This window comes from Lipotes vexillifer, unplaced genomic scaffold, assembly GCF_000442215.2.
Source record: "Lipotes vexillifer unplaced genomic scaffold, Lipotes_vexillifer_v1.1 scaffold1679, whole genome shotgun sequence".
NCBI classification, from domain to species: Eukaryota; Metazoa; Chordata; class Mammalia; order Artiodactyla; family Lipotidae; genus Lipotes; species Lipotes vexillifer.
In genome coordinates this window covers 800,587-817,023 of record NW_006796614.1, presented here as the reverse complement: position 1 = coordinate 817,023, position 16,437 = coordinate 800,587, and the positions used below count along the sequence as shown (strand labels likewise).

The 16,437-nt window shown below is 34.1% G+C and overlaps 1 protein-coding gene across 2 annotated transcripts in view; it reads left to right on the top strand.

Annotated features, from left to right (window-relative positions):
• CSMD3 (CUB and Sushi multiple domains 3) overlaps positions 1–16,437 on the top strand; it is a 1,097,972-nt gene that overhangs the window by 355,389 nt on the left and 726,146 nt on the right. For both annotated transcript variants that reach the window (XM_007468748.1, XM_007468747.1), the window contains exon 6: positions 14,428–14,540. In XM_007468748.1, the coding sequence (XP_007468810.1) occupies positions 14,428–14,540 (113 nt within the window). The remainder of the gene's footprint in view (positions 1–14,427; positions 14,541–16,437) is intronic.

Sequence of the window (16,437 nt, the reverse complement as noted above, 5' to 3'; positions counted from 1 at the left end):
CCTGCCAATGCAGGGGACGCGGGTTCGTGCCCCGGTCCAGGAAGATCCCACGGGAGAGGGCACAACAGTGAGAGGCCCCCATAACGCAAGAAAAAAAAAAAAAAAAAAAAAAAAGTATGATGGAAGAAGGCAGAATATTCTATGCTTATTGTACAAATTGAAAGGATTTTAGAAAATCTGAATTCTAATTTCAGTTTATCACTGTAGGGTATATAGCTTTGTTTTCATTTGTCTTTTTCTAGTCAGATTTATGTAAACAGTCAAAATTATTATTCAAATTATTTCTTACTTGTAAGTTGGCCTTTAACAATATGACAATCAGAAGCCACTAAATCTGTAATAAAGTATACCTCCTTTCATGTATATGTATGTAAACTACCTCCAAAAGCAGAAAATACTTTTGTGTAGCTTCAGGTGAATTCAGTGAATACAACTTTATAAAACAAATTCACAGTCCATAGGTTTGGGAATTAGTGTGAATATGTATATATGTTTCTTGAAGAAATATCAGTGAATAAACAGTGAAAATTATTTGTATGAAAACAATTTGGATGCTTTGGGACAACTTAATAAGGATGGATCACTGAAAATTTCTATAAACTGAGTATAGACAAGATACTTTTTTTTTTTTTTTTTTTTTTGCGGTATGTGGGCCTCTCACTGTTGTGGCCTCTCCCATTGTGGAGCACAGGCTCCGGACGAGCAGGCTCAGCGGCCATGGCTCACGGCCCCAGCCGCTCCACGGCATGTGGGATCTTCCCAGACCGGGGCACGAACCCGTATCCCCTGCATCGGCAGGCGGACTCTCAACCACTGCGCCACCAGGGAAGCCCTAGACAAGATACTTTTAAAGGTAGGAATACAATAACTGAAAATAGTTAAAAGTAGAAAACAATAGAAAAATAATAGAAATAATAATATTAAAGAGAAGCATTTTAAAACTGAGATTGTTTAATAGGTATATTTAATTATTATTCAATTTTAAATAAATTGAAATGGTAGGGAATTATATATCATGAATTATATATAAAGAATATATAAGGAATTAATTACAATTGTAATTATTAGATATCTACTTAAAGGGAAAATTCTTGGGTTTATATCCGAAGATCAGTGAATGAGTATACAACTACATATCTTAAGATAAAGTATTTAAAATTATTGTTGATCCTTTTACAGAGTATTTGATACCCTGCTCACTAACTTTTCATTCACGTGTCCCAATGATATTGAATAAATGTGCTTCCACTATAAAACATGAACATAATTCTAGAGGTATAAATTCTAGAGCTATAGGAATCAAATATCAAAAATACATGGGGAACTAAACCAGCTGTTAAAAATTAAAAGAACTTTATGAGAAAAGTCCATTTGAAATGTGTGAACAGTTAATTCCATCTATTTCTTTCCCGTCAGTTACAAAATACAGGAAAATATGTTTGTTTTTTTTGTCTCAGCCTCATATTTCCTTTCCTCCTGTAATTCCACGTCATGTTCCTAGGACTTAACTCACAATTTGCTCTGTGTTGTGATTCAAACAGTTATCGTGGATGACTTTAGTATCCATGTGGATGATGATCCCTCTAACACTCCAGTACAGTCTGTTTGACACTAAAGTTCATCCTGTACATAAAGCTGATGCAGAAACCTCTGAAGTAAGGAAGGTTTTTCAGGGATACCTTCCAAAGCACAAGAATAGTGAGCATGGGACTCCAAACATTAGAGAGCAGGGAAATATGAGACCATAAAGGAACTGAGGAGAAGCTGATAGAGAGTTAAAAAGAAATAACAGTTATGGCCTTATGGAAGAGAAGAGAAGGAGATGTTTTCCAGGGGGCCAGCTGCACATTTTCTGCATTATCATTTGGTACAACCTACTTTTCTTCCTTTTCCATTTTTTTTAAAACAAATATAATGATGTTTCTTTATAATATGTAGTACTTTTTTTAAATACATGAATACCATAGCTTAAAATCACAGATTTTAAATAGTCACAAATAGGTGGGAGAAGTATCACAATTTTTTCTATGGTTTAATTGTATTTTGTCACCAATTAAGTAAGCTCAGGTTTATGGTATTCTGTTCCAAGGACCTGCAGCCCTCAGAGTCCCACATAAACCTTGGCAAGAAAACAAGGCCCTGTAGTCTTTAGAACCAACTGCTAGGTTAATTACCCTTAATTAACTTGTATATCTTATTAAAAGCAAAAAAGTATTACACTAAACTCTATCTTATGCTGAGTCCCTAGCTGCTTCTGAGAAATGGATTCTGCTTTCCTCTGCAGTTCAAGTAGAAAGTTCCTGTTTCTGTTTCCAACTCAAATGTTGCCAGTAGAAACCTGGAAGCAAAGATGATAGCCCATATCTAAATCCCTGTCTCTCTTTCTTCTTTGTTCTCTGTAAATCAGACTTTTTAAAGAATAACTGGTGTTTCCAGAGTGATTCATGGTTCTAAAACTCAAGTTAGCAAGTAATACCTTCATCTTCCATATAGCTACAGTCTCAGGTTCTTTTAAACGTTTCAGCCAATAGGCACTTTTAGAATTTAGTAAGCGACAAAGGAATTTCAAATACAATTTTAACTAGTAGTTTTCTTTTAGTGAATTAGTAGTTAGCAAAAATATCAGCAGGGAAAATTGTATCTAATTTATATGTTAGCATCTATTGTCCTGAAACAAAGGCAGTATCTAAAAAATAGGAGGGGAAATGGGTAGACTGGAGACTGTGAAAGTAGGATGCAATAATTGAAGGACAGCTGTTATCAGGGCACTATGATTAGACAGTTACATAGGAAGGCCAAATCAGAAACAAATCTTTCCATTTGCCACGTGCTAGATTTATGTCTCGAAACATAAATCTAATAGACTTTGTTTCATGCAGTGATGGGAATGTAGGTTTTGGCTTATATAATCTGACAGAATAAAATCATCTAATCTGCTTTGAGTTGCCTAGAGAGATGGACCTTTGTGCTTTTATTGTTAATTTCTAAACTGTTTAGATTTTTAACCATTGTGAATGTCTCTGGGGATCATGAGTAGGCTCTGTGCTATGTATTGTAAAACATTAATGTTGCCCTGTGTTATTTCTTGAATAAATTTGCTAATTTCCAGGTGATTATAACCCTGCTTACCTTTCACTATGCTAGCTATAATGTAATTTGTTAGTTATTAATCAGGAATACTTATAAATCATTTATTGAAGTTTATATTATCTCCAACATGCTTTTCTTAAACTGTATTTAAGTGTGTAGAATTTTTTTGTAGGTGGTATTGAATTTTTAAATTAAAAGCCCACCATAGAGCAAAAGTATAATTTTGGCTTATTCAGCATTTTCAAATAAGTGAAGCCATGAGAAGATACTGGATTACAGGTATCAGTAGGGAAGCTTCTTCTTTAGATTTATAAAATCATTTTAATTAAAGTAGAAAGAGTACTTAAGGGAATATTTGACTATGAAATTGTAATATAAATATTTCCATGTTTTTTTTTTTTTTTATTCAACTCAGCATCTTTAAGCGTATCATTTTAGTAGTGCATGTTTTTTGTTTTCGTTTTTTTGTGTGTGTGTGGTACGCGGGCCTCTCACTGCTGTGGCCTCTCCCGTTGCGGAGCACAGGCTCCGCAGGCACAGGCTCAGCGGCCATGGCTCACGGGCCCAGCCGCTCCGCGGCATGTGGGATCTTCCCGGACCGGGGAACAAACCCGTGTCTCCTGCATCGGCAGGCGGACTCTCAACCACTGCGCCACCAGGGAAGCCCAGTAGTGCATGTTTTTAACATAGGGATTGGAATGGAAACAGATGAATTGACATATTCCAGATCATATATCAGTATTAGACAAACTGAACTTAAGGGATTTATTTCCAATATTTCTCTCTGTTATCCTGGATTAGAGGTTTTTTCCTTGTTGGTTTGAAAGAAAAAAACACTCACAGACTGATGAAAATTTTAATATGTTACACAAAATGTTTTACAAACATAATAATTGAGTTTGATTTAAAGTATAGCTATTTCATTAAATTTTTAACTGGAAATATTTAAAGCTCAGGCGATATTCTAATGGAACACAGAATACCTGATGTTCTAAACTGGCTAATATTCAGAGGAAAGCAGTTTACTAATTAAAAATAACAATAAAAACAAAATTAGATCATGATTTTCAAGTTTTCCTGATAAAAAGTCATGAAATTTATTTAAAAGAAGGTAGTGTACCCAATAATGTGAATTTTCAATGGAATTTTATTATTTTAATTAAAATATTTCCATATCAATAAAAGTATTCATTTTACCAAGAACAGTGAGTTCAATTTAAAGAAATCCCTATCAACTCATTAAAATAATCCCCTTAACAGGTAAACATGGCTGAGATTTTTCTTTAGTGATTCCATAATAGGAAAATCAAAGTGTTTGAAGATGTGTTGGCAAAATGCATATTACTATTTAGTTCATTACTTCAGCTATCAAACAAAATGAGCCGTTTTATTAAAAAAAAAAAGTTTCACATTCTAGATACTCAGCCTTGGAGTACTTAATTCTGTTCACTCTTCTGCATCTAAGAGTAGTAGTTTTGAAGTAGTTATTATATAGGTATGTAGGAGGATACAATTTTAAAAAAAACTTTCTATTTTAGTTATGAAATATTGGATTCTTGGTTGTCATACGTATTTTTTTTTCATCTTCATTAACATTACTTATAACAAAATTATCTTATGTCTATTTCTAATGAAATTATTTATTGATAACTTCATTATGTCTTTTCTAATTTATGATTTGAGTAATAGTACATGATAATTATATGGCCAAAATTATAGTTCCATAAATATTTATGAATTATTATAGATCCATGTTCTGGTAACTTTTAGATTATAGAGAACCTCACTTTGTTGTCACAGAGTGCCTGATGGATGTACATATTTTTGACTGAAACAGAAGACCTAAATTTTCTTTTTAAAGTATAAATTGATGTTAAAGTTTCTATTCAACTGAATTTTAAGAAATTCATTTAAATTGGATTCTATACTACTCGGCAGTTCTAAGATAGATTGGTGATCAAGATAGACAAGGTCTCTGCTTGCATGGATCTGATACTCTAAAGGAAGGGCTTCTGAAATTACTAAATTAGTAAATAAAAGGACCAGCTCAAAAACTGAAAAATATGTGAATATTAAGGTAGCATCATGTGCTAGAGTGGGGAGGGCCTGATATGGATCAACCTAGTACAGTCATATGAGGAATAAACTCTTGATTGAATAATGAAAGATGAGGTTAGGTAACCAGAGGACTATCTGGAGAAATGGCATTCCAAACTTAGCAAATGTTAAGTGCAAAGGCCCTGTGGTGGCAAAGAATTTCCCATGTTTAAGGAAAAAGAAATGTCAGTGTGGCTAGAATGTACTAAAGGTAAAGTTGCTTGGTGTGAGATGAGCGAGGAGGGTGGACAAGGACCGGAATTTCCAGGCTTTCTGAGGCCTGGGTAAAGAGTCCAAATTTAATTCAAGTTTAATGAAAAGTTAAGCATGGCAGTAATAAGTAGGTTGGAAAAAGAACAGTTTGGCTACTGGATAAGGAGCAGTTTGTAGGAATGCTCAGTAGAATCAAAAGAAGACCCTACTGCCGGGTCTATGTGAAACGATGGGGCCTGGCTATTATGATAAAAGCAGCAGTAAAAATAATGAACAAATTTAAGATGGATTTTAGAGGCAGAAGAAGATTTGCAAATGGATTTGGCTTCTGGGAGTGAGGAGAATAGAGAATTAAAAGATGACACTTAAATGTTTGAGCAACTCGTGTGTTGGTGCCATTTGACATGATGTATTGAAGAATAGAGGAAAAACATACTTGTGAAGGCGACATCAAAAATTCTGATTTAGACTTTAAGTTTGAGACACCTATTTGAAATGCAAGTGGGGATATTGAGTAGAAAATTTGGATATATTAGGTAGTATTGAAAAACAAGCAGCACAGCAAAGTGGCCGAGCCAAGCAGTGGAGAGTTGTATGATACCATGTGTCTGGCAGGCAGAACACCTGGCAGCCAAACCTCATTCCCGTGAGAGTCAGAGAAGAGTCGCAGCTGTCAGGATGAGTCCTGGAAGCTGGTCTACTTCTATGCTGCCTCCGTGGCTCACAGTGTAAAGAAGAAGAAAGAAAAACAGGCTCAAGGTAGAGCCACTAGCCCCCAGGACAGCAAACCAAGACTTAACTGCAGTTTCAGCCTGTCTCAAGAACAGAATTTCTGGAATTGCTTATCAGCAGTAGAGAGATTCTTTTCCATTATAGGTTATTAAAAGATATTGAATGTAGTTCCCTGTGCCATACACCATGTGGCTGACAGGGTCTTGGTGCTCTGGCTGGGTGTCAGGCCTGAGCCCCTGAGGTGGGAGAGCCAAGTGCAGGATATTGTTCCACCAGAGAACTCCCTGCTCCTCACAATATCAAATGGCGAAAGCCCTCCCAGTGACCTCCGTCTCAATGCTAACACCCAGCTCCACTCAACGACCAGCAAGCTCCAGTGCTGGACACCCCATGCCAAACAACTAGCAAGACAGGAACACAACCCCACCCGTTGGTAGTGAGGCTGCCTAAAATTATAATATGTTCACAGACACCCCAAAACACACCACTGTATGCAGTCCTGCCCACCAGAAAGACAGGATCCAGCCTCATCCACCAGAACACAGGCACCAGTCCTCTCCACCAGGAATCCTTCACAAGCCGCTGAACCAACCTTACCCACTGGTGGCAGACACCAAAAACAATGGGAACTACAAACCTGCAGCCTGTGAAAAGGAGACCCCAAACACAGTAAGTTAAGCAAAATGGGAAGACAGAGAAATACACAGCAGATGAAGGGGCAAGGTAAAAACCCACCAGACCAAACAAATGAAGAGGAAATAGACAGTCTAGCTGAAAAAGAATTCAGAATAGTGATAATAAAGATGATCAAAAATCTTGGAAATAGAATGGAGAAAATACAAGAAACGTTTTACAAGGACCTAGAAGAACTAAAGAGCAAACAAACAATAATGAACAACACAATGAATGAAGAGGGAATCAGTAGCAGAATAACTGAGGCAGAAAAACGGATAAGTGACCTGGAAGATAAAATAGTGGAAATAACTACTGCAGAGCAGAATAAAGAAAAAAGAATGAAAAGAACTGAGGACTGTCTCAGAGACCTCTGGGACAACATTAAACACACCAACATTCAAATTATAGGGGTTCCAGAAGAAGAGAAAAAGAAAGGGACTGAGAAAATATTTGAAGAGATTATAGTTGAAAACTTCCCTAAAATGGGAAAGGAAATAGTTAATCAAGTCCAGGAAGCACAGAGAGTCCCATACAGGATAAATCCAAGGGGAAACACACCAATACATATATTACTCAAAGTATCAAAAATTAAATACAAAGAAAAAATATTAAAAGCAGCAAGGGGGGAAAAACAACAAATAACATACAAGGGAATCCCCATATGGTTAACAGCTGATCTTTCAGCAGAAACTCTGCAAGCCAGAAGGGTATGGTAGGACATATTTAAAGGGATGAAAGGGAAAAAACTACAACCAAGATTACTCTACCCTGCAAGGATCTCATTCAGATTCGACAGAGAAATTAAAACATTTACAGACAAGCAAAAGCTAAATTCAGCACCACCAAACCAGCTTTACAACAAATGCTAAAGGAACTTCTCTAGATAGAACACACAGGAGAAGGAAAAGACCTACAATAACAAACCCAAAACAATTAAGAAAATGGTAATAGGAACATACGTATCGATACTTACCTTAAATGTAAATGGGTTAAATGCGCCAACCAAAAGACATAGACTGGATGAATGGAAACAAAAACGAGACCCGTATATATGCTGTCTACAAGAGACCCACTTCAGACCTAGGGACACATACAGACTGAAAGTGAGTGGATGGAAAATGATATTCCATGCAAATGGAAATCAAAAGAAAGCTGGAGTAGCAATTCTCATATCAGACAAAATAGACTTTAAAGACTATTACAAGAGAGAAGGACACTACATAATGATCAAGGGTTCAGTTTAAGAAGAAGATATAACAATTGTAAATATTTATGCACCCAACATGAGTACCTCAAAACGTAAGGCAAATGCTAACAGCCATAAAAGGGGAAATTGACAGTAACACAAAGATAGTAGGGGGCTTTAACATTCCACTTTCACCAATGGACAGATAATCTGAAATGAAAGTAAATTAGGAAACACAAGCTTTAAATGACATATTAGACATGATGGACTTAATTGATATTTATAAGACATTCCATCCAAAAACAACAGAATACACTTTCTTCTCAAGTACTCATGGAACATTCTCCAGGATAGGTCATATCTTGGGTCACAAATCAAGCCTTGGTAAATTTAAGAAAATTGAAATCATACCAAGTATCTTTTCCAACCACAACACTGTGAGACAAGATATCAATTACAGGGGAAAAAAAAACTGTAAAAAATACAAACATATGGAGGCTAATCAATATGCTAGTAAATAACCAAGAAGTCAATGAAGAAATCAAAGACGAAATCAAAAAAATACCTAGAAAAAAAGGACAGTGAAAACATGATGATCCAAAACCTATGGGATGCAGCAAAAGCAGTTCTAAGAGGGAAGTTTATACCAATATAATCCTACCTCAATAAACTAGAAACATCTCAAATAAACAACCTAACCTTACACCTAAAGCAATTAGAGAAAAAGAACAACAACAACAACAACAACAAAAAAGCAGAAGGAAAGAAATCATAAAGATCAGATCAGAAATAAATGAAAAAGAAAATAAGGAAACCATAACAAAAATCAATGAAGCTATAAGCTGGTTCTTTGAGAATATAAACAAAATTGATAAACCATTAGCAAGACTCATCAAGAAAAAAAGGGAGAAGACTCAAATCAATAGAATTAGAAATGAAAAAGGAGAGGTAACAACTGACACTGAAGAAATACAAAGGATCATGAGAGATTACTACAAGAAACTATATGCCAATAAAATGGACAACCTGGAAGAAATGGACAAGTTCTTAGAAAAACACAACCTTCCAAGACTGAACCAGGAAGAAATGGAAAGTATGAACAGACTGATCACAAGTACTGAAATTGAAACTGTTATTAAAAAACTCCCAACAAACAGAAGTCTAGGACCAGATGGCTTCACAGGCAAATTCTATCAAACATTTATAGAATAGCTAACACCTGTCCTTCTCAAACTCTTCCAAAATATAGCAGAGGGAGGAACACTCCCAAACTCATTCTATGAGGCCACCAAATACCCTGATACCAAAATCAAAGATGTCACAAAAAAAGAAAACTACAGGCCTTATCACTGATGAACATAGATGCAAAAATTCTGAACAAAATGATAGCAAACAGAATCCAACAGCACATTAAAAGGATCAGATACCATGATCAAGTGGGTTTTATCCCAGGAATGCAAAGGTTCCTCAATATATGCAAATCAGTCAATGTGATACACCATATTAACAAATTGAACAAGAAAAAACATGATCATCTCAATAGATGCAGAAAAAGCTTTTGACAAAATTCAACACCCATTTATGATAAAAACCCTGCAGAAAGTAGGCATAGAGGGAACTTACGTCAACACAATAAAGGCCATATATGACAGACCCACAGCCAACATCATTCTCAATGGTGAAAAACTGAAACCATTTCCACTAAGATCAGGAACAAGACAAGGTTACCCACTCTCACCACTATCATTCAACATAGTTTTGGAAGTTGTAGCCACAGCAAAGAAGAAAAAGAAATAAAAGGAATCCAAATCAGTAAAGAAGTAAAGCTGTCACTGTTTGCAGATGACATGATACTATACATAGAGAATTCTAAAGACTCTACCAGAAAACTACTAGAGCTAATCAATGAATTTGGTAAAGTAGCAAGATACAGAATTAATGCACAGAAGTCTCTTGCATTCCTATACACTAATGATGAAAAATCTGAAAGAGAAATTAAGGAAACACTCCCATTTACCACTGCAACAAAAAGCATAAAATAACTAGGAATAAACTTACCTAAGGAGACAAAAGACCTATATGCAGAAAACTATAAGACACTGATGAAAGAAATTAAAAACGATACAAACAGATGGAGAGATATACCATGTTCTTGGATTGGAAGAATCAACATTGTGAAAATGACTATACTACCCAAAGGAATCTATAGATTCAATGCAATCCCTATCAAGCTGTCAACGGCATTTTTCACAGAACTAGAACAAAAAATTTCACAGTTTGTATGGTAACACAAAACACCCCAAATAGCCAAAGTAATCTTGAGAAAGCAAAACAGAGCCGGAGGAATCAAGATCCCAGACTTCAAATTATACTACAAATCTACAGTAATCAAGACAGTATGGTACTGCCACAAAAACAGAAATATAGATCAATGGAACAGGATAGAAAACCCATAGATAAACCCATGCACATATGGTCATCCTAGATTTGATAAAGGAGGCAAGAATGTACAATGGAGAATAGAGAGCTTCTTCAAAAAGTGGTGTTGGGAAAACTGGAGAGCTACATGTAAAAGAATGAAATTAGAACACTCCCTAACACATATACAAAAGTAAACTTAAAATGGTTTAAAGACCTAAATGTAAGGCCAGGCACTATAAAACTCTTAAGAGGAAAGCATAGGCAGAATACTATATGACAGAAGTCAGGCAGGTGATTATTTGAAAAATCATGGGTTTAGGTTTGACTGTCTATAGGTACTAAAGATGAGGTAAAACAGATCATTAGATTTGACTGATCTTAGGGAACTGGACAGATTGAAAAATAGATGTTAGAGCCACCAAAGATGACACCTGTTGTTGCAAATGCTAATTTTGAGAAAGTTGAGAACCAAAGTCAACAGATGACAGCAATGAGTACCTGTCAAGAGAGTTATAAACCAAAGGCGTAAGTTCAGAGTAGTTCTAGGGACTTTTGAAAAAAATGGTAAAGACGTTTGGTTCTCTCAGGATTCTTACAGTTAATTTATTTTTTAATAAAATCTTGTAAGGGTTATGATCATATTCTCTAAGGTACTATCTATAAAAGAAAATGTTGCATTATTTTTAAATATCAATTTATTATTTAGTTACTATTTCTGTGGAAAATGATGTAAATAAAAATAAATTTAGCAAAGATTAATTATGGCCAGTTACACTGTATTATTTTCAGTATTCTATATTGAATATGCAATGAAATTTTATATTATTATTAATTTACAGTGTTCATTCAAATTTATTAATTACACAAAAGCCATGTCTTAAATTCTTTTTGGGTATAAATAACTGTTGTAGGATACAGATTTATGACATTTATCATTATGATTATTTTCATTGATTTAATTCTCCTAAACTCCAGTATAGTAATTTGTGACATATAATCATGAGTATGGCTATTTCGAGTGTAAAATAGAGAAGGTAATAGACCAATTGAAACCTCATTTTTAGACATTCTTTATCATGTTACTCTTTTTTTTTTTTTTTTTTAAAATAGAGAAGGTAATAGACCAATTGAAACCTCATTTTTAGACATTCTTTATCATGTTTCTCTTTTTTTTTTTTTTTTTTTGGTACATCATTTGCTGCCTTCTGAAATTATCTCACTCATTTGTTTATGTTACTTTCTTTATTTGTAAGACCACAGATCTTGTATGTGTTGTTTACAATTACATTTCCAACCCTTAGCATCAGTGTTTGTCATATAGTAAGTGCTCAATAAATAATTGTTGAGTATACTTAATCTTTTCAGTACCAAGGGGTGATTCTCACTGGCTTTATATTAGAATGAATCCATATTGCCTACCTTCAAATGACCATAGTAATGTCATATAGGATTAACAGTGATTTATATTTATGAAATATCTCCTTTAGTATTTAAGAAATTAATTATCTCAATTAATTAGCTTAATAGAATCTTTCTAGTTGGCACATCTTCTTAGTCCTCCATTTCTCATACCTCCTGATAACATGTGAAATGTGTTGCAGATATATGTAAATTCATTTACTAGATTGCTCCATAAGCCACAAAGTCATACCTTGTAAATCATGTTTAAATAGTGAGCAATACTAAGTTACCACAGTCAGGAAGGTCCGTGTGATTCCTTTATAACCAATGAAGCTATTTTCATTCTCTGGGGGCAAATGAGTCTTTGGTGCACTTGCTTTCTATTTCTAGTTCAGTGTCTTGGTTTATCTACAGTTATGCTTCATGAGAATAAGCACTGAGGCTGTCAGGAATATCCTCTTAGTTCCACCTCTGTTAAATTGCCATTTTTGCTCCACCTCATGTACATTGTGTTTTAGGTGCTGCTGCTGTAACATCTTCAGTTCTGTCTTTCTCAGTTCCTGAAGATGGATTCAGGTTTAAAACTATAGTTCCATAGTAGATATTACTTGCTTTTACTACACTCTTTTACTGAAATTATCTTTGATGTCCCTAAGAAATATGGAAAGTTTATCCTTTTCATCGTCTGTTTCATCTTCTTTCCTCTTCACACTTTTCGTGATGTCCTTGTTGAGTTGCTTCTCATCTGTTGGATTTTTTAAGAACCATTCTCCAAACTCTGTTCTTTAGTCTTTTACAACCATTCATGTATTATACTCTCATTACATTTAGAAATGTGTGCAGCCTGTCAGAAATAATTTAAACTTTTCCTAATGGATGTTTATGCTCATTGAATCGGGGAATTGAAGAGAATCAAATTGTAAATCAAAATCTGGCATAAAACATGCTACTGTACTGAAAATATAATTGTACCAAATCCAAGTTTTGTTTTGTTTTGTTTTTTCATTGAATTGCTGTCTGAACCAAACCAACCGACAAGCAAACAAAAGTAAAGATAACCTGGATACTGCATTTTCTGAAAGTAATGAAGTAAATTTTTAAAACTTGAGTTTTAAAATTATACAGGTATGTTATATGTCTGTCTTTACTCAATTCAGATATGAAAAAAACAGCCGGCTTTACGAGTAAACAGTCACCCCTATGAAAAGAGGAAATAGGCATTGATGGGGAAAAATTAAAGAAAATTCATTCCAAAGCTGGTGGAGAAATGAGAACTATATGGGATAGAACCCAACTTGTTCATGTTAGAAACCAAAAAAATTGGATTACACAGTAATGTTGCCAAGCCCATTCTATTCATTCATGGGCACAATGATAAAATATGTGAATTCATATTTTTATGCTACGGCAGGTGGTCATCCACTAAAAGTGATGGCTAGCTCCCAAATATCCTAGGAAAAGTGGGTTTTAGGAAATAAAGGAGGATGTAGGAAAAAGGGTTTTTGCATCCCTGTGTCTACACCTGCTGATTACATGTGCGAGGATAGATATTCCAATCTCCCCTACCTGTCCCCTAGAATGAATGACTGCCAAGCACTGAGAGAAGAAATCACCTCCCCCAACACACACACACACACACACACACACACACACACACACACACACCAGCTGTCTAGTTTGCCTTCCTATGAAGAAAAGTGTAAGCTTTGAAGAACGGGAAAGATATGTCATATACTGGTTATTAGGAAACCTTATTCTAAAACTCTCTTTCATGATGTAATAGTCTTTTGAGAGTATTTTACCTTGGCTTTATAACACACACCTAGTATTTAAATGATTAGGCATGTAGGGGTGGTATTCCTTTGTTGAATTAAATCAGCAAAACTAATTTGCTTGAAATCTTCAAAAGATTATAGAGCAAGAGAGTTATTTCGTCTATTAGTTGTGACCAGTATCTGGGGCACAGTTTAAAATTTTTGCTTTAAGGAGATTATGTAGTGCTACCTTTGTGACTAGATATGTGGTGACTATATATCCAAAATACAGTCTGTTTTCTATCTATCAGTTGGAGCAGACCTCCAGTGCCTTATAGAAGTATGCATTATAATGAGAGCTAATCATTAAATGTACAATATTGTGAAATTACATTAAAATAGTGCTTGTTCTGTGAATTGAAATTGTGAAATCTTCCATTGAATGTGAAATGCTGAAAATATGTTAAATGGAAAAAGTATATCAATTGCTTTAAAGTCTTCCTCTTTTGTAACTATACTGTACTGATACATACATGTGTTATTCTGTGACCAGCACTGTCAGTTCAGCAGCCATTATGTTTATTATTGTCTATTTTTGGAGAATCAAAATTATATGCAGTTTACAGTTGACTTTACTAATATATGCAACCTGATTGGAATAGCTTATTTTGGAATTACACTATTCTATGATTGACTTTTCTATGCATAAAATAACTATTTCACTTGTGTTTAAAAGGTTAGCAAGGCAAAGTCATGAATATTGTATACAAGTAGACATTATTGGGGGTCCCAATTCAGTGAAAATGTTTACTACTTAAAAGCTTTTTAAATTTTTTTTTGTTGTCTTCCGTAATTCAGGTTATCTGGAATGAATATACCACCACCAATTATCAGCAACAAAAACTGGCTCAGACTGCATTTTGTTACAGACAGCAATCACCGATACCGTGGATTTAGTGCTCCATATCAAGGTATATTTAATGAATACCTCTGCCTCTTTTGATGTGTAAAATGATTTTGGTATACACAACTGCATTTTATCATAAAGGCAAAATATCTTTGGCATTATCCCATGGTAATTTGAATAAGCAAAAATGGTCATTTTCTTGCTGAGGCAATATTGTGATCATAACTAAATTACAGTATAAAAGTTAGTTCAGTTTTGTAGTACACTGTCCAGAATAAAGAATATTGTTAACCTCTAAAAGGTAATGTGTAACAGAGGTAATACTTACCTTTAATAAAGTGCTTCAGTAGTTGAACATACTACCTAAACATGTACCACAAAACACTGCAGAAAACTGCAGTTGTAAATAGGCTCTTCATCAATTGAAATCCATTTCCATATACAGTGTTTTTGCAAATGTTACTTTCATTAACTTTGTTAGTATTATTATCTACAGGTATAAGTTTTGAATAAGTGAGATATAGTATTTGATACATTAACTTGTAAAAACTCTTTGTTTAGAATTTGATTATTATGAAGATGGAGTATTAATAAAAATGTAGCTTCTACAATGTTTAGTAATATTATGTGGGTTTGGTGCACTTATTCTCAGACTACTTGTGTTAATAATTCATTTCATTCTTAGCAGTGTATCAGCTACTGTTCAGAGAATAGTGAATATTGCCACAGTTAAATATTTCCATTTATCTGTTTTTTTTAGTGCTTTCCTTTTTAATAATCTTCAGCTGAAGCACTTTGTAAATTGAATATGATGACTTTAGGCAGCTTATAGTTAATACCTAAAATAGTATTAGACTACATATTGTTTTCTGGAATACAAATTTCAACAATTTATACTTTGGAGACCAGTAAGCTTTCTGCAGATGCCCTATCAATACGTTTCTCACATTAATAGCAACAGATTAATGTGATTGTATTTGTAATATTGTATTGGGTATCACTGTAATAAAAATTCCTAAGATTGTAACTTAAAAGTGAAGATTTTAGACAAAGTCCACTGTAGAAAAACCTATAATTTCTATTTGTAAAGTAGTTAATTCGAATGGAAACATGAATGCAAATTTGCTTTTAAAGCTATGCATTGTATTAACATCTCTCATGATAGAATATATTGTCTATCATATCTGTTATCATCATAAAACATTATATTTTAAAAGTAAAATGTTTATAGAAAAACTTATTTTCCTTTATTTTATTAAAAATAACTGGGCATAATAACTCGAATCTTACCAGTTTCAACCAGTGTCACTTTTAAATTTGCAATTATATTTTACTGAGTTTCCATTTAAGTTTCTAAAATTTTTGTGTAGTTCAGAAATAAGAGGACTTTTTATTGAAAATAATTAGCTGTTGTAGAGCCTCTTTATCTGGGTTCACCCCTTTCCTTGTGGAGTTTTCCACTCACATAATTTCATGGCTCTGATTTCCTCTTCAATGAATTAAGGCAGATGGCATGGCAGAAATTCAAAAGACTATCATCTTTGACTCATGTGGTGATCCTTTCTGTTTGATTCATGGAATCTTTCAGTAAGATGTCTTCTACTCTTTATCTGAATAGAAATAAAGTAGCACTTATTTTATATTTAAATGTACAGCTGGAGAGAAAAAAACAAACAAACATAGATCTCTTATCTTAAAAAATAAAATGGTATTTCGTTTGTTTTATGCAGTATGCTTTCATGAAACTGGTATCTTTAGATAGGTTGTTTTGCATTATAAGACAGTAGTACAAAGCTGCTAGTAGATTTGTGTGCTTAGTTATCATTTTCAATATTCTACTCACTAATCTTAAATTGACTTTTATAGTATTTTCAAGATTCAGTTTGATTTTCCTGCATTGCCTGTCTGGTTTTAGTACTGAAGAATAACATATCAATGAATTTACTGTAGTAAAATAGAAA